This window comes from Neophocaena asiaeorientalis, unplaced genomic scaffold, assembly GCF_003031525.2.
Source record: "Neophocaena asiaeorientalis asiaeorientalis breed wild unplaced genomic scaffold, Neophocaena_asiaeorientalis_V1.1 scaffold232, whole genome shotgun sequence".
Taxonomy (NCBI): Eukaryota; Metazoa; Chordata; class Mammalia; order Artiodactyla; family Phocoenidae; genus Neophocaena; species Neophocaena asiaeorientalis.
Genome location: NW_020175672.1, coordinates 116,578 through 144,184, shown reverse-complemented (window position 1 = coordinate 144,184; position 27,607 = coordinate 116,578). Strand labels below are relative to the sequence as shown.

Sequence of the window (27,607 nt, the reverse complement as noted above, 5' to 3'; positions counted from 1 at the left end):
CCCTGTGGGTGGGGGTATTTGGGGAGGTGGAGATACTGTAAAATGGCAAAGGCTAGACTTCTGTGAACATTATGTGTGGATGTGTGTTGAGGCAAGGGTGAGAGAAGGGGTTATATGAAAGGAGTCACACTCTTCCAAAAGTTGGCTAAGTTGAGAATCTAGGTTGGAAAGAAGCTGAGCAAAAACTGGATTCAGGCTTCATGGGGGTATTTGGGGAGGCAAAAGTATCCAGGCATCACTCAGACAGGTGGCCTGGGGGACCAGGGTTCCCCAGGTGTCATGAACCTGAGGCTCTGATCTTAACTTCTCTTTCAGGAAGCTTCCCAGCCCACCAAGAGCTGCATGCCTCTGGGCTATGCAGTTCAAAAACACCATGGAGAATGCGGAATTGGATTACGCCAGGGGCCATCTTTTCCCCCTTCTTTTCTAATAATGCACCTGGGAGAGAGCTCTTTATAATGCCAAGCAGACTCCACTGCACAGCTGTCCCTGGTCAATTCTGCCAGACCCAGGGCATGAGTCTGGGGTGGGCTTGATCTGGGCTCCCCGTGAAACAGGCAAAATGCCAACCATTAAACAATTACAACTCTGGATATTTCTAATAATATCTGAAGAGAAAAATGGCCAAGCAGATGGTGTCCGACAGAATGAAAAATGGAAGCAGCTATGAAAGACTGGGGAAGGCGGGCCCTGGGGTGTGTGGTTGGCAGGGTGGCTGAGGACCAAGGCTGGGTGCCTCAGGGTTCTGTCAGGCTGGGGCAGAGGCTGGGACAGACAGAGACCTGGATAGGCCCATTTGGGATGTGGCCACAGGTATTGGTGCTCTGTGGACAAGCAAATGCAGCAACTTCCTCTGCTAGCACTTCAGAGTCTGTAAAGAACTTCTGTAGACATAACTTCATTTGAGGCTGGTTATGAACCCATGAGGCTGGCAGGCAGGTAACTTGATTCCCATTTTACAGACGAGGAAATATATATAAAGAAGTTAGGTGACCTGCTCAAGACTACACAGGTAAATAAGTGAACCTGGGCTTTAACCCTGGCTCTGGCTAGCTCCTGAGCATGAACTGGTGCTTCAGGAGTTTAGAGAAAGGAGTTGGCTCTCCCCTACCACAACATCTCCTCATTCCCTCGCCTCACCTGGAAAGCCACCGCACTGCAGTCTTCCAGTCTGGCTGGCTCAGCCATTCCATACATGGTCTCAGGAGCCCCTGCCCCCGACCATATCCTGACCACTGCTCTCTGGGCTTGAGATGGTGTCAGGTCCCCTGAGCAGGCAGCTCAGCCCCTTCTCTGGCCAGTCCCATCTCTGAAAGCTCCAACAGGTTTGGCAGCCTCTCCACATGCTGAGCCAGCTCCAGGGCCTCCTTGCTGGGTTCTTCCCCTTACCAGAACGTCTTCTCCTGACCATGTCAACCACTACCAGACCACCCTAAGTTTCACCTGCAACAACTCTTTCCTGTTTATTCCACCACATCACATCTGCTCCATTAACTCCTATGTTCATCTATGGGGCAGTATGATGGAGAGGGCAGGAGTTACAGGACCTAGTTTGGAGTCCTGGCTCTGCCACTTATTAGTTGATTGACTTTGAGTAAAACACTTACTGATTTAGAGGCTTGGTTTCTTCATCTATAAAATGGGAAGAGCCATACATGCTCAGTCAGCCCCACATGAAGATTAAAATGAGTTAATGGCTATAGTATAGTATAGTTAATGGCTATAAGTTGCAAAGAATGGAATAATAATAAAAATAATGGTAGTCATAGCAGCAGTAGTGGCAGCTGCCATTAGCTTTGCTATTTTATAGATCTCTCTTTCATCCTTACAATAATTCAGAGAAGTAGACATTACCTCCATTTTACAGAAGAAGAGACTGAGGCTCAAAGGAGGGCAGTGGAACAGGTTTCATCTGTCTCTGCCCTCGTATCAGGGGGAGGGTGTGCCTCAACCTGTGTATTCCGTGGGTGCATGTGCTAGGCATTCTATTTCCTGAGGGAGTCTTGCCCATCACTGGCTTAATGTGTGCTGACTAAATGAATTAATTCTTGGTTTTTCTGGAATCACAAGGGGAAAAGAAAAGACACTTCAACTCCCATTTTACAGAGAAGAGTGAGGCCTGGACCCAAGAGTCTCTTATGGCTTCAACTGGTTACTACTACTACTACTACTACCCTTGGGTGAATAAGGTTTCCACTCTCTTCTTAACCTCTCTCCAGGGAGCCTTATTCATTTGCTCAGCAAAAAAGCTCTGTGTTGAGTGCTGGGGCACCTACAAAGAAGCCTAAAACAAGGTTTGTGCCTTTTGGTTGAACGCTGCTATGAAAACTGTGGGTTCCAAGTGGGATGGGAGCAACTGGGAGAAGTGTGGGAAGAGCCATTTGTGCCTGAAGTATGAGGGAGAGATGGCCAGGCAGTCTGGGTATGAAGGGACATTCCAGAGGAAAGCCCTGGTGTGTGCAAAACCAAAGTGAGACAAAAGTACTGCCTCCTCCTCCCATGCCAGGCCTTCGCCTCCATCTAGCTCAAGGTTCCGGGGGAGTCTGGGCAGGCTGACTCTCCTTTCCTGATAAGTTCTGGTGATGCAGTGGGAGAGATTTTTTTTAACCTAACTGGAACATGTTTGTTCCATGCTTGTGCCACTTCCTAGGGAAGCCTGTCCTTCAGAGGGACTCCATGGCTGAGTCATCTAAATGTCTGTTTGCAATTTCCTATCTAAGCTTATAGGTTCGAGGAGCACAGCTCAAGAAGTATCTGCTGACTGAGTGGATACTGGTGCCTTGGGTTTGGTGGATGATGAGAGAGAGTTCTCTTCTTAGTCTGTAAGGATTAGTCTTTCTGAAGACAAACTATTGCTACTAAGGGGTTACATATTAAAATTGCAAAAAACAGCTTTTGTTGAGCCCACCCATTATATGTGCCTATGTGCATGCTGTGAGGTAAGGGATCCCTGAAGGGAAGATTGACACCCTTCCAGAAAGAGGCTGAGATCAGAATCTGTGCTGAGGAGAGGCAGAACGTCAAGATGGTCTCAGACTTTGTTCATTTGAGTTCACTTGAGTTCAACCTTTTACACACCTGTGTACCAACCCTGGGGAAACAGACCTGAATGAGAGGTAGTTCCTGACCTTGGGAGGGAGAAAGACCACTGATGCCATGTGGTAAGTTCAGTTTTAAAAGATGTCCACAGGAAGCCCAGAGAAAGGGCCCTGCACCCAGGTGGAGGGCTAAGGAAGGCTTCCTGGAAGAGGCCTGGGTGTTGAGGGTCCCGGCAAGTGAGTGGAAGGGCAGGGCAGTCCAGACAATAAGAATGGCAGGCGCACAGGAGGGATACCTGAAGTGGTGAGGTGGGGAAGTGGAACTGTAAGAAGTTTTCTAAATCAGTCACTGCCTCTCTACAACTCAGGGATGACCTGGATGTATTTCTCAGATTAGAAACAGGACTCCAAGGGAGGGTCCAGAAAGGTGCCGTGCTTAGGAAGATTACATTTTTGGATTAGTCAAAGAGGGACGTGGAGCACAAGACAGGATGGTGCGCCTACTGTGTGCACATGGCTGATGTTGAGATTCTGAATTCGGACCAGACCTTGGAAGAGCAGTCAAGGTGGTAGAGCTTCCCGGGGGAGTTCATGGGCTTGAGTCAACTGGGACCAGATGCAATGGGTTCTGGGGACAGGCCCCTGGTCAGAGGGAGCGACAGGGTGTGCAGGATGACCTGCTGCCCAGAAAAAGCTTCTTGGAGCAGGTCTGGGGAAAAGGGGTCAAAGGCTGAGTAGTATGGGTGTTGTAATTAACTATTTCGCTACAGTCACATTCCTAGTATGCTTGTGAACAACTAGAAAGCAGGCTTACAGCTTCTCTTCTTTCCTCAGAGCACATCAGAGATGGACAAAGGGACATACCAAAATAATTAATCTGACAAACTTCACTAAGCATCTACTTCGAGCAGAGCACTGTGCCAGGACATGGGAAAACAAAAATGATTCAGTCATGGTCTCTGCCCTCAGGAGTCTACAGTCTATTGCTCCTGAACTGAGTTAGGCTAAGTAAAAACCAGCCCAAGTATGGGAGGTGGGCAGGGCTGGGGTGGGGAAGGGGCCAGAAGAAAGGGAATTACAAGCAGAGGGGGCAGCATCAACAAATGCAGGCAGGAGATCAACACAGCACATGCGGGGCAGCAGAAGCAGCCATTTTGTGCAGTGCCAGGTGGGGACGGGTGGGGGCAACCGAGGAGGGGGAGCAGCAGGGGTGGGCCCTGTGTGCCAGGCTAGGGCAGCCACTCAAAGATTTTAAACAGGTTTTTTTTTTTTTTCCTCCTACACTTTACAAAGCTCACTCTAGCTGGGGAGAAGTGATTACAGAGAAAGAAAAGGAGGCAGAGACACCAGTGAGGAGGCCACTGCTTGGTTCATATGGGAGATACTGAGGTCCTGAGCTGGGGCAGCGGTATTAGGAACAGAGGGGAGAAGAACAGAGAGTTACAATGATAGAACTTGATGGGCTGTGAGGGGTGAGGGGGAGGGAAGGACCAAGGAAACACCTAAGTTTCTATTTAGGAGACCAGGGAACGGTAGTGCCTTTACTGAGACAGGAACATGGGAGGAGGGTTGGAGGAGGGGGGCGGAGTCTAGCTCTGAATGGGCTGAATAGACAACTGCTTGCGTTTCTGAGGATGGTGGGGCACAGAGGCTCTGAGCTCCCAGGAGGTCTGCCCAGTAGAACAGGCATCTTCCCCTTCCCCATGTTCAAGAACGGCTCTGCATTCTGGATGGAGAGCCTCACTTTCAATGTCAGTGCTCTGGCTTGTGGTCTGTAGGTTGGTCCTGCTTTGGCTCCAGTAACCCCAGAAGACCAGAGAGGCCATGGGGGCCTGGGCTGTGGGGCTGGTGCTTTATCTCCTCCATTTGTAAGGCGGTAACTGTGCGCCAGCCTTGCTAGAAGCCCTGCAGCTGGGGATCACACTGATAAATTCACTGTATTACTTTGCACAAATCAATATCCCAGCACTTACCAGGGGTTGATGTGACCGAAATTGGTTTCAGTCAATTCGTGAGGGTAATAAATGGCCATTTATCAAATCAATTCATTCTGCGGCACTTCTCTGCCTGCCCATCCTCGTGGTACCCCTGGGGTGCCAGGCTCCACCCAGCCAGCCCCCAGCACATATCTGACACTAGCCTAGAGGACTCAGGGAGGTCTGGCCTACCCTCTAGATCCGCCTCCCTCTCCTGCACCTACTTCAGTCTTGAGGTCCTGAGGCACTGGCTGCTGCTTACCTGCCACAAATTCAACCCAAAGAGTGCCTCATGCTTCACCTGAGTTGGCAGCCGAACACAATCTATTATCAGTGTGATCCCTGGCTGCAGGGCCTCTAGCAAGGTGGGTGCACAGTTACTGCCTTACAAATGGAAGAGAACATACCAACCCCTCAGCCCAGGCCATCCACGGCCTCTGTATCTTTTCCAGCATCACTGGAGCCATAGCAGGGTCAACCTACATACCACAGGACAAAGATCTGCCTCCAGATCTGAGGCAGTTCCGGTGACAGAATGGAGCTTTGGGTAGAAGGAAGCACTCGGGGCAGACATTCTGACAGCTCCTAGGAGGTGGGGAGTGGAATCATCTACTCCTGCTCTGGGCCAAGGGTAGGGACAGACAAGGTGATGTAGGACCAGGGGAAGAGGCCAGTCTGGGGCTAGGACTAGGGATAAGTCCCGGGTTGAAGGAAATAACTGTGGGCCTGACCTATAGAGCACAGTACCCAACCCTAGGTGGTAAACATCTTGAGGAAGGGGACTAGCTTTTGTTGAGTGCTATCTGGTACACGCTGGAAGGAGCATGTGCTTTACAGTCCGACAGTCCTGGATTTGGCTCCCCGGTACAGAGATGAGGAAACTGATGCTCAAAGAAGCTGAATGACCAGCCTGAGCTGCACAGCTGGTAAGTGGCCCACCTACGATTTGAGCCCTGGTTGATCCTCCCTCTCCCCCCAGCTACTTCTGGGAGCTTCATAGCTTATGGGCTTGAGAAGCTGGTGAGTAGCAGGAGGTAAGAGGAGCAGGCAACCTGCTGGGAAAGGGCTGTGTAAGAAGTGGGGGGAAAATATCATGATGGCAGCTGCAGTTCTGGCCCAACTGGACATGGGACTCCAGCAGGATATGCTTTCTCAGATCTCTGCTAGGTCAGCTGTCTCTCCCATGGGCTCCTCCTCCTCTCTTCTTCAACTCCGAGAGTTCCCAGGTCTCCTTTCCCTCTACCTCAGACACAGAGTGGGGTGTTGCCACCTCCAAGGTGGTGGCTGAGGGTGGCTGTCTGTATCCAGACCCAAAAGGGCAGCCTGGTGTGGTCTGTGCCTGAGTAGCGGGAACTTGTGTATTCATAAAAGCTTTCCCTGGCTCCTGTGTGTGCCTGCAGGCAGCCTTCTGACCTCTAGCTGGTGAGGCAGCTCTGGTCTATGGGCTCTTTTTTTTTTAAAATTAATTAATTAATTTTGGTTGTACTGGGTCTTCTTAGTTGTGGCAGGTGGGCTCCTTAGTTGCAGCTCGCCAGCTCCTTAGTTGCAGCTTGCTGGCTCCTTAGTTGTGGCAAGTGTGCTCCTTAGTTGCGGCATGTGAATTCTTAGTTGCGGCATGCATGTGGGCTCTAGTTCCCTGACCAGGGATTGAACCCGGGCCCCCTGCATTGGGAGCACGGAGTCTTACCCACTGTACCACCAGGGAAGTCCCTATGGGCTCCTCTTATTCACTGATGGTCAGGCCCCTGATGAGGGGCTCACGATCCTACTGGTGTGTGAGGCATCTGGTGAATACTTGCAAAAACGAAGCTGATGACAGATATAATGAGAAATTAACAGTCCCACTGGTGTGTGAGGATGATGGAGATTGGGCTGGGCTTGGTGTGTCACAGGGGTGACTGCCTTCATTGTTCAATGACTCCTCTGTTTCCTAAGGCTGACAAGGCCACTCCAGAATGTTCCAGAGGGGCACCACAATTCCAGACTCATATCTCCTTTTACTGGCGAGAACTGGTGCTGGCCTTGGCAGTCGCTGGGCTGCATCTGGTGGGACTAGATGCAGCACCAGATGCAACATGTGAGTGGGACTGACCACGACATCACAGGGAAGAGGTTTTTAATTTTCTTTTTTTTTTTTTTGGCCAAGCCACGTGGCACGCGGTTATCCCAGTCCCTGACCAGGGATTGAACCTGCACCCTCTGCAGTGGAAGCGCAGAGTCCTAACCACTGGACCTCCAGGGAAGTACCGGAAAGAAGTTTTTAAACTTGAGCTGAGCATCAGATTGCCTGCAGGGCCTGTTAAAACACAGATTTCTGGGGAATTCCCTGGGGGCCCAGTGGTTAGGACTCTGCTTTCACTGCCGAGGGTCTGGGTTCAATCCTTGGTCGGAGAACTAAGATCCCATAAGCTGCATGGCATGGCCAAAAAAATAAATTAAGAAATAACCCCCCAAAACAAAACCCACAGATTTCTGGGGCCCCCTGCGAGAACTTCTTATTCCATAGGTCTGGGCTGAGGCCTCAGATCTACATTTCCAACAAGTTCCCAGAGGATGCTGGTGCTGCTGGTCCAGAGACCACTTTGAGAACCACTGCCCTGGGGGATACCCCTTGTCTAGGCCAGGCATAGGGTTCCACTGACCTTACCTCACCTGTCTGAGGTCACCCTCAGGGAGTCATGCACCTGAGTAGAGGAACAATAGTGAGGCCACCATCCTAAGCAGAATCTTAGTTTGATATATCTCTCTAGTGGGATCTGCATGGGGAGGAGGGCCATTAGATTAGGAGTTACACCAGCAGGCAGTCTAGCTCCCAGGGGTCAAAGTATCAGACATAAAGAACTTCTGAGGTGGAGAAGAAGGCACTCAAGACTTGTTCAGAATATTTTCCCCAAAATTGAACCAGCTGCTGACAAATTATACTGAAGTGTGGCAGAGTCCTGTGCTGGGAGACAGAAAATAAAAGTTCTAGTTCTGGCTCAACTGCTACATTACTAGTGATGGACAAACTCTTGTTCCTCTCTGGGTCTCAGTTTCCCTACCTGAAAAATGGGGGTGGGGTGGGGGCAGTAGACCAGAGAAGGTCAGAGTTAAATTCAAAGCATACGAAAGCAGCCTTGAGCAAATTACTGAAGTGCTCTGTCTCAGCTTCCTCACCTGTAAAAGAGGAATTTAATGGCACCAACCTCATAGGGTTGCTGTAAAGATTAAATGACACAACATATGCAAAGAGCTTAGAACACTCCCTGGAACATAGGAAGTACTCAACAAATGTTATGTTGTAATATTATTAGCCACTTCTCCCCAGCATGGAGACAGCAGGACTACAGCTCACTGGGGCAGACTGCGAGCTTCCTTGCCCTTTTTGGTGCAGGCCAGCATCTCGTATACTCACCAGCACCTACTGTGGCGATGGCACTCTCCTGGCCAATGATGTGCTCCTTCAGCCGCTGCTCCAGGGGAAAGCGGCGCCGTTCCTCGGCCTCACGTTTCCGCTGCTTCTCTTGGTACTGTGGGGAGAGAGGGAAGGTGGCTCAGGAGTGCTGGGCCCAGGAGGATCCTAGTTTCATTCTATCCCCCAACCCAGGGGGGAAAAACACAGGTTTTTTTCTCTGAGGGTCCTGATGCACAGCTCTGGCTCATGACCACTGGAGGCTGGCCCAGTCCTCCCCCTGCCCCTCAACCTAGGCCTCACCTCATCTCCCTACCTCGGGTGGCCATTGCTCAGGGGTCCTGCCTTACCCTGCTAGTAAGTACTGCTAGTAAATTAACCCTTGACTCTGGCGTCTGACAGAAGATTTGGTTCGAATCTCAGCTCTATCACTTACAAGATGCGCTCATTACCTGGAGCAAGTTACTTTGCCCCAGTTTTCTCCTCTGTAAATTGGGGGTTAAATATGATAATGTATATAGAATGTGCCTAGCATCATGGCTGATGTGCACTGAGTGCTTACAAATATAGGTTCCTTTCCTTTTCCACTTATCCTCTTTTTCTATAAATTTATTTATTTATTTTATTTTTGGCTGTGTTGGGTCCTTGTTGGTGCATGTGGGCTTTCTTTTAGTTGTGGTGAGTGAGGGCTACTCTTTGTTGTGGTGCGTGGGCTTCTCATTGCGGTGGCTTCTCTTGTTGCAGAGCACGGGCTCTAGGCGTGCGGGCTTCAGTAGTTGTGGTCCACGGGCTCGAGTGCAGGCTCAGTAGTGGTGGCACATGGGCTTAGTTGTTCCACGACATGTGGGATCTTCCCAGACCAGCGATCGACCCGTGTCCCCTGCATTGGCAGGCGGATTCTTAACCACTGCACCACCAGGGAAGTCCTCCACTTAACCTCTTGAAAACCATTTTGGTTTTTAAACCAGAGCTACGAACACCCTCTACTTCAATGATACTGCATTTCAATTAAACACAACTATTCAGCAATTGCTGTGTGCCTGGCCCTGTGCATGCAATGATGGAAAGGTGGGGCAGGGGGAAGGAGGAGGATTATACCCTGCCCCCTGGGAGGTTTAGATGATGGTGAGTGCCTGGCATATGTCTGGCCTCCGGCCTGGTCCATTTCAGAAAAGGCAGACGGAGGAGGCCCGAGCTTGGTCCTGCTGCGAGGGAGAAGAGAAGAGCCAGGTCTTGCTCTCAGGAAGCTCAAAGTTGTGCAGGGGAGGTGAGGCAGGGTCTGTACACAAATACTACTCAGGCAGAATTAGCCATTTCCCTCATGGTTCCAAAGCATGTGTGCCTATTTCTAGCCTTGTACCTATCACTAAAAAAAAAAATTACTTGAAAACCAGTTTGTTGCATGTGTGTGATTCTGTCTTCCAAATCAATTATGAGCCCCCTGAGGGTGTAGGCACTGCCTTTTACTCACTGCTATTCCCGGCACGGGTCCTGGCACAGTGGAGGCATCTGGTGAATATTTGCAAAAATGAAGTTGATGACAGATATAAAGAGAAATTAACAGCTAGTCTGGGTGGTGTAGGAGTACAGAGAAGGGAAGGATACATAAAGCACGGAACAATTCTGGGAGACAGGAGGCTTGAAGGAGCTGGAATACTGGGCTAGGTGGGAGCTGTGGGACTATCTGGAGACTGGGCAAAGAGGGGTGAGTGTGTGGGTCTGATGATAAAGCATTTATGGAGGCCAGGGGATGGAGGGTGGGGGAAGGAAACAGGTCTTGAAGTGGGATGGAAAGACCTGGGTCTTCAGGAGGCTTCTTTCCCCTAGGGCCCCTGTAATACTGACAGCTTTCTAGAAAGCGAGCTGCCAAGGTATGGCCCTGTCACAAAAGTTGTGGCTGCAGATTGCTCTTGCAGGGAGAGTGGATGAAAAATACCTGCTGCTTGGGCAGTGTTTTCCTGTTAAGGTAGTGACCTTGACAGAAGTTAAAAAAAATAAATAGCGAACAATCCAATTTCGGCTGTTGCTATCAGTCTGTAACTGAAAGCTCCCATCAGTTCTGGGGTTTCATACGGGCAATAATTCGGCGCTGATCCCAGCGGAGCAACACTTGCTGGTTGGAATCCAGCGCGTCATCGTGCAGCTCCCTCAGGCGCCACATACATCACCTGGCTCTGCCGACTCCAGCCATATATCTGCCTCCTCCTCCCTGTCCACCCAGCCCCTCTCAGCACTCGAGTCCACTGGGGTGGAAGGCTCTGATGGTGAGATGCACACATACCTGCTGGTACAGCAGTGGCCAGCGGCCTGGCCAGCTCACAGTCAGTCTGGCTGCAGAAGGAAGCTGGCCTCGGAGGGTTTGTTAGGTCTGTTTCGTCACTTCCCCTCAGGGATGGATATTCCTGCCTCTGGGCCTTTTGCTCACACTACTCCCTCAGCACAAAAGTCTTCTTTATTCCCACCTACCTCTAAGTGATCTCAGTTTAAATACCAAATTGCCTAAGGAGCCTGTTGCCCTGGCCCCGGGACCTCCAGAGCACTTATTTAACTGACTGTTTATGTCGCCTTACTCCACACGAGGTCCGTAGTGACAAAGCCCATGTTTTATTCATTGCTATAGCTCCAGCACCTAGCATAGGGCCCTACACACAGAAGTCGTCAATACATGTTGCCAACCGAATGAGGTAACTACCGTTTGTGGAACAGCTGCTGTGTGAAAGGCATGGTACTCAGCACTTTATGTGTAGTGTCTCACTGAATTCTTATAGTAGTCCCCATCTGGAGTTTGACTCCTCTTCTGGCTCACAGTGGGGCACACAGTGTGGCAGAAAGAAGCAGCTTTGCTCCACAAAGATGTGAATTTAGACCTCGCCTAATCCAGTTACTAGTTAGCTGACCTTGGGGAAGTTAATTCACCTCCCTGAATTTCAGTTTCCGCATCTCTAACACGATGATGGTACTCACACCTACCTTGCAGGATCCTTGTGAGGATTAAGTGAGGTGATGTATACGAAACAATTGGCAGGTCTCTGGCATACAACAAATGTGTATGTAGAAGTCGCTATGTGAAAGACTCAAGTGGCCAGCATAGAACCTGGCCTGTGGCAGGCCTCTGATAAATGTAACTTCTCCTTTGCTGCATTTTGATAACTGATTATCTAACCCAGTGCCTTTTTTGTTTGATTATTTTTGTTTTGGTGCTGGAACCCTTTTAACTAATTTAATCTGCACGGAGCCCACAGATAAGGGGAACAGTTGCTCCGGCTTAAGCAGAAGCCAGAGGCCAAGTCCACGTGGATGCCCCCACTTGCCCCAGTGTGGCTCCTGAGGCTTCTCCCCCTAGGAACCCTGGGTCTGCAGGGTACAGTCTCAACACCAACTGAGTTCTCAGGACACCTCTACTGTCTGGGGTGGCTCAGCTCTGCCTGTCAATTTTCCTTACACAGTAGAGAACTCCACATCTAGGTACTTTCTTTGTGGGGCCTCACAAAACATATCTTCTTTCCTTTGCTACAGGCAAAGCCTAACATGACATTTCCCGCCACTTTGTTGGTTTGGGTACGGCCACCATGGCCTCCTTAATTCTTTTTCAGGGACATATTTCTACCTCCTATAACTCAACTTCACTGTCATGATTTTAGGTTATCTTAGTATTCCTATTATTTTCTTGGGCAATGGGAAAGGGTTCTTGACTTTTATGGGGGTGAGCATGGGGGAAAGGTTGCACTGTGATCTGGCTGGTTTCTCAGGAGCTTTCTAGATGGTACTGGGAAAGATTCAACCTATGGCTTAAATCTGAGCACATCCTGATTCTAGCATACTCCCTCCCAGCCTGAAGCCCTATGTATATCTCCTCAGAGAAACTTCTGAAACTGGATCAGACTTTTTGATAAAAATGTACAGGACAATGGGATTAAACTAGGTAGAAGGTTACTGCTTCATGCTCTTTTCCTAATGCTTATTAGCACAGAGTTTATATTAAAAAATATGCTGAATGAATGAATGACTTTTTAAGGCATGAGCTATGAGTTCAGGCTTGTGGAAAACTAACCAATGGAAGAACCTAGGAAAGGAAAACACTTGGTCTGTATATATTCTATTTGGGGGAGAGGAGAGAGAAGGATGGGAGAAGGCACTTGGTAAGGGTCTATGAATGTGGGCTACTGCTGTTCCCGGCTTTCTGAGGAAATGGGGAGGAAGGCTACAGGGACTGAGGTCAAGGCCCTGCCTTGACAGGATTCCACTGGAGGAGAAGACAGGTTAGATGACCCAGCCTGCAAAAGTAGGGGGCACTGGGCTGAGAGGCCCAAGAAGCTACCCAGGAGAGCAAGAGCGGGGGAGTGATCATCTTCTTAATAAAAGCCACATGCAATTAGCTTCAGAAGCCCCCACCTGGAGCTAGCAGCAACCAGCTCCCAATGCTTCATCTCGGCCGGATAATCATGGCCACTGGTTTCCATCATTCTTGATTTAATATGGCACCCCTCCTGGCTCTGAGTGCATTTACAGGAAAGGCCTGGGAGGCTGAGGCGAAGCCTAGCTGGGCTCTCGCTAGGAAGTGGGTGGCTGGGCAGAGAGGCTCTGCAGAGGAGGGTTACAGGGAGAAGGGGTATGGCAGCACACCTACTGTTGGGCATTCCTCAGGAACAGGTCTGATAATAAATCTGGTAGTACATTCACTGAGAGAGGAGCTAGGGTAGGGGTGGTAGGCAGAATGAGACCCTGGACAAGAACAGGATAAGCATGGAGGAGGGAAGAGAAGAGAGGCCAAGCTGCAGTTTGTCTCTTGTGGGAGGTCAGGGCAGAGCCCACTGGCTGCTCACACACTCAGATATGCCCCATCCTCCTGACTCCCTGATCCAACTCCAACTTACATCACAGTCAGGGCTTCTACCATGCCCTGAAGCTGTGGGGGACAGAGAGGACTGGGTGCAGAGGCCAACAAAGGGGACCACGGGGCAACAGATGAGACTGGAGGGGTGTGGGATGATGGAAAGAGTCCTGAGAAGGGGGGTGATGACAAGAGGAGCCCAGGGGTCCAACAAAGGAGCCTGGGAAATACAGAGCAGACAGGAGAGGAGACTGGGGGACAAGAGGGGCACCTAAGGGAACTCAAAGTCTCTTGAACTAGCTCAGAATCCACATCCTTGTAGAGGAAAGCTGGGTACAGAGCAGGCATCAGTCCTATCAGACTTGAGGACCACTATGTCAGCATCCCAGATTCCATTCTCCTCTCCTCCAGTCAATCCTCCTTTTGCTGCCAGAGCCATATTTTTAACAAGTAAATCAGATCATGTCATTCCTTTGCAAATAGCTGGGTTGATCCAGAGACAACAGTGGTGAGAGAAGGTTAAGAGGCGCAAGGAGTGGCTAAGGTGAGAAAATGGGTTATGTTCTCCTCAGTCCATCACATCAGGAGGCACGTGATGCTCCTGTACCTGTGGCTGGGGATGTTAATTTTGATCACTTGGTTAAGGTGGTCTCTGCTAAGTTTCTCCAACATTTTTCCCTTTGTAATTAATAAGTACCTTGTGGGGTGGGACTCAGTGACTGTGAAAATATCCTGTTACTCCTCAAACTTCCACTCACTAGTTTGAACATGGACTGATGAGTCTTGCTTGATTTAGAACCAACTGTTCTAAGTCTCACAGCCCTGTGGAGTTCAGAGGATCTCCTCCTCCCTCACTGTCCAGAGATAAAGTAATTAAAGCAGGGTCCCACTGGTAGCAAGTAATAAAGGCAGAACACTAACCCTTGTGTCTAACTCCAGTGCCTGCACTTTCCACCCTGGAGATAAGAAAAGACCTGTTCTTGTCTTCAGGAAGTTCAGAGCCTGTTTAGGAAGATGAGACTTAAAACACAAATTTCATATTCCTACTTTTAGCATGGGGTTACCTAACGAATTTATTGAAAATAAACACCATAGGGTGTTCTTGTCAGAAATGTATAATCTGAGTTGAATCATAAGGAAACATTAGACAAACCGAAATTGAGGACGGTCTACAAAATAACCAGCTTGTACTCGTTAGAATGTCAAGGTCATGAAAGACAGACTGAGGAACTGTTCCAGATTAAAGGAGATCAGGGCTTCCCTGGTGGCGCAGTTGTTAAGAATCTGCCTGCCAATGCAGGGGACACAAGTTCGAGCCCTGGTCCGGGAAGATCCCACATGCCGCGGAGCAATGAAGCCCGTGTGCCACAACTACTGAGCCTGTGCTCTAGAGCCCGTGAACCACAAAACTACTGAGCCTGTGTGCCACAACTACTGTAGCTAGCGCACCTAGAGCCCGTGCTCCACAGCAAGAGAAGCCACCGCAATGAGAAGCCCCGTGCACCGCAACGAAGAGTAGCTCCTGCTCGCCGCAACTAGAGAAAGCTGTGTGCAGCAATGAAGACCCAACACAGCCAAAAAAAAAAAAAAAAAAATTAATTAAAACAATTAAAAAATAAAGGAGACCAAAGAGACATGAAAACTGAATCCAGCTTCAGATCCAGAATTTTCTTGTAAAGAGAATTATTGGGACAACTGGTGAAATCTGAACATCTATAGACTAGTTAATATCAATATTAATGCTCTGATTTTAAGGATTGTACTGAGATTATATAAGAAAATGCCCTTTATTTTTTAGGAAATTCATACAAGTATTTAGGGGTAAAGGGGTATCGAGTATATAACTTAACCCTCAAATGGTTCAGAGAAAATTATACATATCTCTCTCTCTATATTATTTATATATACATAAGTAATAAAGCAAGTGCAATAAAATGTTAACAACTGGTATTATGGGTGAAGGTTTATGGGAATTTGCTGTACTATCTTTGAAATTATGTAAAAGTAAAAGTGAAACAAATCAGGACAATGCTTACCCTTAGGGATAGGTAGTGACTGGAGGGGAGTATGATGCAAATGAGTGCTTGTAATAGTCTATTTCTTGATCAGGTATATTCAGCTTGTAAAAATACAGTGAGCTGTATACTTATGCGTACTTTATACAAATATGTTTCAACAAACAGTTTTTGAGAAGTTAAAAGAAGGGACTTCCCTGGTGGCGCAGTTGTTAAGAATCCGCCTGCCAATGCAGGCGACACGGGTTCGAGCCCTGGTCCGGGAAGATCCCATATACCAAAAAAAAAAAAAAAAAAAAAAAAAAAAGAAGCAAAAAGAAAAAGAAAGAAAGCAAAAGCCTGTCCCCGTAAAGCATGGAGTGCTGTTCTTGGCCCATGGAGAACCTGTAACGAAGGTCAGATGGTGCTGTCTGGGCCATCTGGGCCAAGCACAGAGCCAGGCATGCGGCACAGTGGCTCTCGAAATGAGATGCGAAGCAGGGAGCAGGTTGGGCAAGGCAGGGAAGGGATAGCTCTTCACCTTAAGCCAGGAGGAACATAACTCTTTTACCCTCCTGTATACCTCACCTGTTCTCTCCTGATAGCTTCCTTCAGATCTTATGGGAGCACCCAGACTTGCAGCCCAGAATGAGGGGCTCAGGGGAGTACTGCATCCCCAGCTACCCCTGAAGCAAATGAAAAAATACAGAGATAGGAAATGTGCTTGTGATTCTGTCACTGGGATATGCAAATAAGATATATATGATAGGCCTATCTGCCTAATATTCCTGCCAATTCATTCTCTGGATGTGATTAAAATGAGCAATAAATTCCTCGTGAGTCTCGGTGGAGTGAGGATCTGGGAGTGGAGATGCGGGCTGGCACAAGCACGTCCCCCTCAGCTGAATATTCATCATGGAATAGCTCCCTATATTTTTGTTTTATCTGCCATCGTGTGCACAGAGATAGATTTCTACCTCTCCTTCATCTCTTAGTTAAGATGTGGAAATGGTCTAAGCTTTAAGTATTAAACTCTCCAGCTAGTGAAATCCTTCAAAGTGAGATCACAGTTATCTTCTCTATGAAGCCTGCCCTGCTTATTCTGTCTGGAGGTGATCCATGCTTTCCTGGGGCCCCCACAAACTCTGTATGGACCCCTCCTAAGGCACAAGTCAGTCTGTGCGTATCAGAGCTAAGAGTGCCTGCCTCTCCCCATCTTCCTCTCCCAACAGCCAGCTCAGGAGACAGGAGCTGGGCTTCATCCACCTCTGGATCTTCTCAGGGGGCCCAAGGGGGCTTCTGCACACTGAGAGAACTGAGCAAACCAGCCATGAGGAGAAACTTATTTAAGCCACCTAAGGTGACAGAGATTCTTTTTTTTTTTTTGCGTTACGCGGGCCTCTCACTGTTGTGGCCTCTCCCGTTGGGGAGCACAGGCTCCGGACGCGCAGGCTCAGCGGCCATGGCTCACAGGCCCAGCCGCTCCGTGGCATGTGGGATCTTCCCGGACCGGGGCACGAACCCATGTCCCCTGCATCGGCAGGCGGACTCTCAACCCCTGCGCCACCAGGGAAGCCCAACAGAGATTCTTAGATAAGTGAGTGACACATTTTAAAAGGCAGAAGAAAATTAAAAATTAGGCTTATGGATAATTCTAAAATGAGAAAATCATCAAGAAATAATAAGTGAAAAAAGCAGATTCCAAATATGGAACTAGGATCATAACTCATAACACCTTCAGGACCAAGTACAATGTACAAATGTCTGACAGGCAAGCACATAATACAATAGGAAATAGGTGCCTGTGGCTGGAGAGTCCACGCTCCAACCTCTAAGGCATTATACTCACATTAAAAAAAAAAAGTTGGCAAAATAAAACATGGCTGCCAGTTTGAGACCCCTGGGGTTTATACAGTAGGCTACTAACCAGGTTAAAAAAAAAAAGACCACTTATATAAATATATATAGATATGGTCCAGAAAAGGCAAATGTAGTATCATAAGAAGAAATCTCTGATTCCTATCCCAATAGTTACTAATAATAGCTTGATTTTCTAAAGTCACCTGCTTTATTTCAGCTTCAGATTTCTCATTTGTAAAATGTGGGGAATAAGAGCTACTTCATGGCTTTGTTACAGGATTAGAAAAAATATATATTAGAACACCTGGCAGAGTGCCTAGATGCACTTGATAAATGGTACCTACAATTATTATAAATAATTAAAAACATTAATAGCAGTTATGTACAGGTAGTCAAGCTATCAGGCTAAAACGTTTTTAACTGAGATTCAGTTCAGTTGACATCTCTTCCAGGAAGCCTTCCTTGATCTCCCAGGCAGTATTAGAAGCCACCTTGGCTTTCCATAGTCCCTGTCCCTGGCCTTCCCTGGGACTGATGACTTGGTGGTGTCATGCTTTACTTGCCTGTCTCCTCACCAGATTGGGACCTCCTTGAGGGTTTCACCCAGCTGTCTTCTTCCCATCTAGCTGAGAGCCTGGCACACAGATGTCATTCATAAATATGTACTGACTTATTTAATTCTCTTCATTTTACTCTCCAAATTTTCCATAATGGGAAAGATGACTTTTATAATTACAAATTTTCTATAAAGAGCCCATAACTGACTATAGAGGTAGGTGAAGGTGGAAGAGGCTGAGCTGGGTGGCAGGGGGATGCTGGATGGAAAGCAGGGGAGGAAGATAAGATCAGAGTGGTGGTAACCTATGTCTAGACAAAGAGCCAGGAGATGAGGTCTCAGGTTGGAGCCTCAGCACCCTCCAGGCCTGAATCATTATGTTACTGACATGGGGCCTGAACTCAGAAAGGAGCAGCTGCTGCTTACTTACTGGCAGAGGGAGACAGAACCCAGTCTAAAGCAGTGTTCTTCCCCTGAAACTCTTCCGCAAAACTCTTCTGCACATTTTTGAAAAGGCAGTTTTTTGCAGCTTGGAGGAAAAAAGCAGAACGGAAAGAATGGGTGACCATGGAGATGCTGAGCAACTAAGAGAAAGACAACGCTGCTGACATCCAGGGAGAGGTGAGGGTGGTTCATGTGGGTAGAATTTGAGGGGACTGCAGAGCAATCAAGTGGAAGTGCTCAGCAGACAGGTGAACATTTCGGAAGGAGGAAATCCAGACTGGGTAAAGGGATCAAGTGCAGAGAGGTGACGACAGAGAAAGTCTTCCAGCTGAGAGGTGACAGAACCCCTGGGCTGGCTCTGAGTGGTCTTCTAGCCTCTAAAGGCAGTCACTGCCTGGGGTCACAGCTCTGTGAGGGAGCTCCTCCTGCAGCAGCCATCCGTTAGGCCTGGCTCTGTCCTAGTCCTAATACTGAATTAATTTCCTCTCCTCCCATCCCCCCACAGTCATCCCTGTGTCTACGTGCGTCTCTCCTTTCCGGGCCAGACGCCCCATTGCCTTCGGCCTTTTCTCATGGCACAGTTCTGCTTGCCTCCTTACTGCCCCCCTCTGCACAGATTCTAAGAGCTCAGTCTACTCAGAAGGTAGCATTTGCAATTGCCCTCTGTGGTCCAGAAGGATCTGACTGGCACAGAGGATGCAACTGCCACTTATTCACTCGGGACACCAGCTTTGTACTGATGTGGCTGACATCAGGCCATTTCTCGGGCAGCCAAATTTTGTTAAGGGTCCCTCTGCAGTCCTAACCCTTCCACCCGCTCTGGCACTAAGTGGCCTGTTCTCCTGCTTTACATGACTAGACCAGGGCCTGCCCTATGTCACACCACCTGACAAATATGGGTACTTTTGGCCAAGTGCAGCGCTTGCTCTCAGGGGACAGTGGTTTGGCCTGAAAAGGGAGATAATGATGGGGAGGCAGTCCCTGAAGTGACTTGAAACAGTGCTCAGGGATTTCCTTATGGCATGGGGGAAGCTGACCCAACTACAGGACAGGAACATGGGATTAGTTCCAGTGAGTTGTGAGTGGAAGTAAAGGGTCCTACTTCCAGGCTGAGCAGTTAGCTGCAGATGCAAGGTCCTTCAGAGCACTCTCTCCTCTCTGTAAGTGAGCAGCAGTATTTCAGAGGGTGGCTGCTCTGCCAGTCAGGTCCCTGAGGATCTAGGATGAGCACAAACCCCCTCTGCTGACCTTCATGTGTAGCATGAGGTAAAAATGAATCTTTGCTGTTTTAAGCCTCCGAAATTTTGGGTTGTTACAATACCATGACCTAGTTTATCCTGACTGCTACACAGACAATGGTATTTTGAATGGAACCTTAGAAACCACTTAGTCACAATGTTTTCACAAAGGTAAACTGATCTTCAAGAGGGGAAGTGCTCACCCGAGGTCACCCAGTCAGTGAGTGGGGGAGCTGGGATCACAACCCCTGTCTTGTCTGTCTTAGTCCGGTGACCTAAGTGCTCTTACTCAAGACACAGAGAATATGTGCCACTAGGTGGGACCTGTCACTCTTAATCATCTCAAAGCACTTCGGCCAGTTTGCCAATGAGAGACTCCATGATGCTGGAAAGAGCTCAAGACTGAGAGTCAGAAACCAAGCCTTCCAGTTCCAGTCCTGCCAGTGAACCTACTATATGACCTCCTGTCCAAGTCTTAGTTACGGTTTTGACAGTAACTCACTCTGGGACCAAATGCAAGTCACACCACATCCCTGGGGTCCAGTCTCCCCAGGAGGAAAAGAAGTCATTTGATTTAGGTTTCAGAGATTTAAAATGTGTGCCCACAGCACAGCCTTCAGGGAGGTTACCTGGGGGGTAGGGACAGTCTGGTGGGCGGGACACTGGGCCACCTCTCCTTCAACAAGAACAGCTCTATTTTCCTCTGACTTATTTGTTTAGACTTCGATAAGATTTCCCATCACCGGACTTGATGACTTCTCAGGTTCCTGCCAGCTCTGAGATTTGTGATTCTAGTTCTTGGATTCTGCCAAGCACTTTCTGAGATATAATTGGGTAGCTGAGAGGAGCAGAAGGCAGCCTGTTTTCAGAAGGTTCAAAAGTCTGGTTGAGAAGATCAAATGAAGATGGAGATTGTTTTGGCTCAGATTCCACACAAGGCTCTCTGGAGTATGTGTGGAGGGAAGAGGTCAGGGAATAGCTCTAGAAGGAGTGATGATGGGAAAGGATTACTTGATGAGGCTAAAGAATACATGAGGCCTGAGGAAATAGTACTTAGGCTGAGATTTATGTCTTGCTGTTCTTCCTCCTATGAAAAGGAGCTGGAAGGTCCATTACCTCAAAAACTGAATTTGAAAGTCCTCAGAAGCCAGAAGTGGCCCAGGCCTCTTCCTGGTCAGGAAGAGGGGTGGCTTCCTATTCTTGATGAGAGTGGGGGTTGGATTTCAATTTAAATAGACAATAATCCCCTAAGGAGAAGTGGCCCTTGGTGTGGAACTTGACATAATTTAATGAGTGAACGACCAAATGCAGCATGGAGTGCCCACAGGCCTTCTCCTTTCTTTGAGACTTACCTTGGCCTCAGAAGTCCTTAAAAGCTTCATCACCTCCCCTTCTCGAGCATAATCCAAGGGTGTATGTCCCATTTCATTCCTCTGCAGGGGGTTAGCTCCTGGCAGGAGGAGAAGGAGAAATAGAGCCTCTATGAGTGATCAGTGGGCTCTCGGCCCTCCCTCAGAGGTGGCTTGTGCCTTGATTTCAGTGTAAGGAATGCTCACAGAAATATGGAGCAACAGAAACCTAACAGATTGAAATACATGTTAAGCTACTCTGAGAGAGGAGTTCTCAGTCCTCTCTGACACAGAGGTCAGGGTACTGAGGCTCCTACATGGGCATGCACACGTGCAGAAACACACCACCCACGCAGAGAGGTGCCACCCACACAGATATGCTATACACACACACAGGTGTGCTGTGCATACAAAAATACACACAGCCAAACATGCTAAAAAATACACCAAACACGCACATAGATTAATACACCCCAACACCAATGCGTTATTCATTAAAATGCCCGCATTACCAAATTTGTTTGTACACAGATGAATATTCATTCATCAAAATCATATAAAAATCTAAAGCACAGAATATACGAAGTAACAATGAAAAGGCCCCGTTCTTTCTACTCTCTGCCTCTCCCTCTCCTTCAATGCTCTCTTCCTTCTGGACACTTCCTGCCTACCAGAGTCAGCTGAGTCCTCTGGTCATCATCAGCAACCTGGCTGTGCCAGCCCTCACCGGTGCTACTTGTTGGTGAGTTTGTGCACTCAGGCAGGCATTTCCTCCAATCATTAGTTCCTATGATTTGAAGACAAAGAACTTTAAGTATAACAAAAAGAAGAGGCTTGCTGGGGGCCATGCATCTACCTTCTCTCACTTTCAAGTGCTGGCAGCTGATGAGCCCTGAATAAAGTATCCACTTGGTGCAAAGCCTTGTGGACAGGCAGTCGTGGAGGAAAGGCTACTCTAACCCCCATGCTATCAGAATCTCCTTCCCAAAGCCTAGGTCTGAGAACCTCACTCTCCTCTTCAAAAACTGTCCATTCCATTCAATTTGCCAAATCTTGAATGAGTGGGGCCTGGGAACATGGAAGACTCAGATCTGGCCCTGCTCTAAAAGCACTTCTCTCAAGAACTATGTGTTAAATGGAATATTAAGGTAGTGGTCAACTAGTACTCCTTGATCTTCTTTTTTGCTAGGGAAGTGTTGTCTAGAAGTAAAGAAGGGTTAAGACACAGTCCCTGCCACAGGATATAATAAGTTGGCTGGGGACACTAACTACACAGGTAAGGCCGTGTCACCATGAGGCCTGGCTCGGGGGGATGTCCAGCCACTGTTTGTTGATGGACAGTAAAAATCAGTGTTTCTCAATCCCAGGCTGAGGAAACATTTATATCATGATATAAAATCATTCCTATTGAAACTCTCTCTTTTTTTTTTTTTTTTTGTGGTATGCGGGCCCCTCACTGTTGTGGCCTCTCCAGTTGCGGAGCACAGGCTCTGGATGCGCAGGCTCAGCGGCCATGGCTCACGGGCCCAGCCGCTCCGCGGCATGTGGGATCTTCCCGGACCAGGGCACGAACCCGTGTCCCCTGCATCAGCAGGCGGACTCTCAACCACTGAGCCACCAGGGAAGCCCAACTCTCTGCTTCTTAAAGGACTATAAACTTACCGACAATGGCAAACATTCATTAAGCATTTACAAGTGGCTGTTTGCCTGGGCTGCAGAGAAGAGGTGTGGGAGGACGAGGGGAAAGGAACAGAGAGCAGAAAGTATGATCCAGGCCAAGGAAACTTACTGTCAATAAGAAAAATTAATACTTTTATACATGATCTTATTTTCTAATAGAAATCTGGTATAAAATATTAATATAAATAATCTTTACTATAATACAATTCACATACCATTTAAAGTATACAATTCAAAAAAATAAATATACAATTCAGTGGTTTTAAATGCACTTACAACATCATACATCATCACCACTATCTAATTCCAGATCACTTTCATCATCCTGAAAGGAAACCCCGTCACCATTATCAGAGACACTCCTCATTCCCCTCAACCCCAGCAACCATTAGCCTACTTTCTGTTCCTGTATTTGCCTACACTTGACATTTCATATAAATGGCATCATACAACATGTGGTCTTTTCAGTCTGGCTTTTTAAATTTAGCATGTTTTCAAGGTTCATCCATGTTGCAGCACATGTCATTCATGCTACAACATGAATGTAGGAATATAGCACGTACTTCTTTCTTTTATGGTTGAATAATATTCCATTCTATGGACGTACCCCATTTTGTTTACCTATTCACCAGCTGATGAACATTTGAGTTGTTCCCCTCTTTTGGCTATTATGAATATGCTGCTACAAACATCTGTGTACAAGTCTTTGCATGGACATATGTTTTCATGTCTCGGGTATATATCTAGAAGTGGTGATGATAATAAGAATAATAGCCACTGGTATTTACTTACTATGTGCTAGGCACGGTGCTCTGTACTTTATATACGTTATATCATTAAATCCTTACAACCATCCTGAGGGGCAGGAATTAAATTACCATGCTACAGACATGGAAACTGGGCTCAGAGGAGTGAGACAACTAGCCAAGGTCACAAAGTCATTTGTTTGGAGCAGGAGTCGAACCCTGGTTGACTACAGTTCTCCACACTCCCACCAGGGCAGCCATGACACACCACTGGTGAAAAATCATTCTGTGGTTTTTTACTGTTTACAGGATAAAATACAACCTTCCTAATAAGGAGGGTGCCTGGGTTCTTCCTAACTAGCAGGCAAGTCCTCAGATGCTCAGTTGGAGCCTCATTTTTTCTTTCAATTCTGTTGGTGCTTACTGGGCACTGTGTATCAGGGCCCTGTATATAGGAAGATGGGGGACTGCCAAAGCCAATGAAGAGTTTTCTTTTTTACATTTCTTGACTACTCTGTAGAAACTGATACCTTGGCCACTCTCTCCTTTGAGTTCTAAAAACCACTTTTCAGGTTTTCCTCACACCCTGTGACTGTTCCTTCTCTCTTCTGCAGGCTCCTCTTCCTGTCTTTAAGATGAGGTCGGGCTTCCCTGGTGGCGCAGTGGATAAGAATCTGCCTGCCAATGCAGGGGACACGGGTTCGATCCCTGGTCTGGGAAGATCCCACATGCTGTGGAGCAACTAAGCCCGTGCGCCACAACTACTGAGCCTGCACTCTAGAGTCCGCAATCCACAACTACTGAAGCCCGCACGCCTAGAGCCCGTGCTCCGCAACAAGGGAAGACACCGCAATGAGGAGCCTGTGCACTGCAACAGAGTAGCCCCCGCTCGCTGCAACTAGAGAAAGCCCGCGCTCAGCAACGAAGACCCAACGCAGACAAAAAAAAAAGATTAGGTGCCATCTAGAGTTCGAGTCTAGGCACAATTCCAGCTCTCCAGAAGCTAACGGGGACCAGAGGTGACCATGCAACTACAACTCAGGACAAGTGTGATCAGTGCGCCGAAGGAGGGACAGCAGGACTGTGGAGGCTCAGGAAGGAACACAGCGCTAAGTGGCTTGTTCGCCTGGCCCAGTTTTCCCAGCCCAGCCCTGTTCTCTCTGGTGCTCAGCACTGAGGACTCGATGGGCAGTGGCAGACATCATCCTCCCCTTTCCCAAAGCTCCTGGACCACAGTTAGGGAGGGCCGAAAGAGAGCTACAGTCATGCAGTGGAAAGGCCTCTCCTTTCTCAGGTAGCCTCAGGGGGAGCTCTGTCACTAAATATGGGCTAGAGTGGAAGGGGGATGAGGGAGAGACCTCTGGAAGGGAAAGAAGAGAAGAACAAAGAGAAAAGATAAATGGTTAAGAGAGGAAAAAAAAATTGGGAGAGAGAAGGGGAGGGGGAGAGGAAGAGAGGTGAGAGAAGAAGATAGTGGAAGACCAGAGGGTGAGATTAGAAGCTTCAAACAAGTGCTGTCAGTGATCTATATTTGCTTACAGAATGAAAAATGTGTACCATAAACATTGGCCACTGAGTAGTTTCTAGTAGGAGTCATGTCATTTCTCATAAAGGATGGGATGGGGATAGGTAGGGCATCTCTGCACCGGGGCCAGCCAGCACAGGGATGCCTTTTAAAGCAGGGCTGGGCCTGTCACCAGCCCAGGAGGCTCTCAGCTAGGCCCCACCCCAGCCACCCCGAGCGGGAAAGCCAGCCAGGCTCCCCAAGGTTCTGGAGCCTCAGGGCAGCACGGCTGCTCCCACTTTAGGAAGGCTGAGGCAAGGGCATCATGGATAATGTCCATCTAATATTAGTCCCCCAGCCCCTGCACCCTCGCTCTGATGCTCTGGCTTGACTAATTGCTGTAATAATTGATAGAACCTGACTTCTACAACTGATCGATTTCACCTCCACGACCAACGGCCACAAACCATTACACTCCAATAAATAACCACGTTGGGCCTCACCCGCCTGCCCTCTCCAGGGGCATCAGGATGGCCCATGCCCTGGCCTGACCTCTCCTTGCCTCCCACCCAGGGCCCCTCCGGGCCAAGCAGCTGGTCTAGAGGGTCAGGCTTCTGGAAGTAAGTCAGAGGGCTGGGCGGAGGTGGGGAGCCCTAATCGCAGGCCATCCGTCACCTCCCACTGGCTGTCTGGGGCTCAGGCCAACACCTGGAGCACCCCAGGCAGTATAGTGCAGGACCCCTCCCCTCCTCTCCCTGCTTCAGATTAGTGTGTCCCAGCTTATAATATGTGATAAACAGCAGACTGGCTCCCTGGCAGCACTGCTGCGGCTGCGCCTGCCCCCTACAGCTGTGGAAGGTCACTCATTGGGGAAATATGTTTCTGTCAGTGGTATTGAAAAAAGTTTAGTGGAGTGACAGGCCTCAATTTTTCAAATTTTATTAACTCCATCCTCTTAACCATTTGTCTTGAATTCCTTCAGATTCTGGGGGATCTGTCAATAGGGCTCGGGCCAGGAAAGTAGGATGGGGGTGGATGGTCCTGGGCCGGTCCTGGCTGGTGCCAGTGACAGGCTTGGGTCTCAACACCCAGGGCAGGATAAGGCAGTGGAAATGGTATTCATGGGAGAGGAGGCCTGGCCCACGGGGGCTCAGGGAGCCTGCTGCTCTTCTCTGGTACAGCACCTGCTTTAGGTTTGACATAATCATAGGCTTTCTGAGTGGAAAAAGACCTTAATGATGAGCTCTTCCAATTCCTTAAGAAGAGACTCCCCTCTACTACATTTGAAACAGGTGGGTCATTCTGGCTTCCCTGAACATGCCCAGAACCCAGTCCCAAGCTCATGGCCTACCAAGGGGTTCCCGCCACTAAACTGAGGGCAGATTCTTTTCACATGAGCCCCAACCTCTCTCTCCAACCCCACTCCCACCTTGGACTTCCTGTAAACACCTGTTCATCTTTTAAGACTCAGTTCAGGCTTCTTCTCCAGGAAATCTTCCTTGTTTCCCTACCACCCCAGGCTTGGTACCATCCTTTGTGCTCCCACAGGCCCATCTGCTTCTATCTTATTACACTGATCCCTGTGTTAAAACAGTCTGTCTCCATCCAAGACTGAGAACCCTCAGAAGTCAGGGACCATGGCTGATCCACTGCTATATCCTGACTACCCAGCACAGGGCCCGGCACAGAACAGGTGTTCAATGAGATTTACCAAATGAACGGACTTCTTTCCATGTGCTATCTTCTGAGGGCACACACAACATGGCTGTTCTTCCTGACCCAGAAAAGCCCTTCTCACAGCAAGTGTGTGACCATGTTCTTTGCCCCTGCGGGCCAAAGTCCCCAGTCTCTTTGCTGGTTCTAGACACCTCTTTGTCTGGGTGACAGATCAGGTCAGGTCAGGCTCCGACACCCTCAGTGCTCTGTGGGTGGGAAGTGGGGAGGAAGTGGTTGGAGAGAGAGGCCCACTTGCCCTTCCTGGTGAGAGTGCTAAAGTCAGAGTGGGAGATGGGATTCAGATATTCTCTGTGCTGACAGCAAGCCTATGGGGAGGGGAGGAGGCATGTTACTCCCTCCTCCCTTGACACCACTCTGTTCTGGCCCTCTGCTAACTCTGTGACTATCTAAGAAGATGATGCGTATGAGACAGCTTTAAAAAAACCCAGTAACTGTCCTATACAAATGTGTGAGGCTATATTATCAATAATATTGACATGCTCACCCACTCCTTCCCACCCCCCACAGTTCTATCAGCCATTGGGGCCTTCTAGTGACCCAGATCTACCACCACTGCAGTTTCCATGATTCACCCCTTCCCCTAACTGCAGCTGGCTCCCTGCCCCCTAAAAGGGCACACAGCCTGGAAGCCAGTGGGGATGGGGGTCACCACTCCCTGGTTGTATGACTGGGGTCCTGCTTCATTTCTCTGGTGGTAATGACTGCTGCCCTGCCTACCTCTAGGGCTTCTGTTTGAACTAAATAAGATAAAAAGCCTGAAAACTATTGGTGGGGAGAAAGATTGTACTGGCTGTACAATGCTCTTTGTAATAACTTCTGCATTCACTCTTCCTTTCCATTTTTACTGCTGGCTCCTTTAGCACCTTCATCCTGATTTTCACTATTTTAACAGTTTGTTTACTATTTCCAATTAGAAGGTTTTGTTGAATATAAGGGAAATCTTTCCCATGATCAGAGACATCAATGTGGAGCTATCCATTCTTTTTGGCTGCGAGCTCCCCATCAAGGAAGCGCTCCAAGAGAGACAGGACGACCACATGAGAGATGCCGTGCACCTGTCCCATCTCCACACTCACCTTCACTCACCTCCACACTGTGGTCTGGGACACTCCTCATGCCTGGAACCCCACTCCTTGTCTCCCTGACTATCCAGACCCTACCCGCTTTTCAAGGGCCCTTCTCTGGGAAGCCTCCTCGCCCTTCCAGTTCTCAATGCTCATCATCTATGGGCTCCTATTATCCTCCCACTCCTCCCTTTTCTGG

General features: G+C 48.6%; 1 protein-coding gene across 2 annotated transcripts in view; it reads right to left on the bottom strand.

Moving 5' to 3' along the window:
• The window catches only part of CLPB (ClpB family mitochondrial disaggregase), a 145,510-nt gene that overhangs the window by 18,826 nt on the left and 99,077 nt on the right, over window positions 1-27,607 (bottom strand). For both annotated transcript variants that reach the window (XM_024731828.1, XM_024731830.1), the window contains exons 6-7: window positions 20,681-20,778; window positions 8,409-8,523 (exon numbers count right to left, since the gene is read on the bottom strand). In XM_024731828.1, coding sequence (XP_024587596.1) covers window positions 8,409-8,523; window positions 20,681-20,778 — 213 coding nt within the window. The remainder of the gene's footprint in view (window positions 1-8,408; window positions 8,524-20,680; window positions 20,779-27,607) is intronic.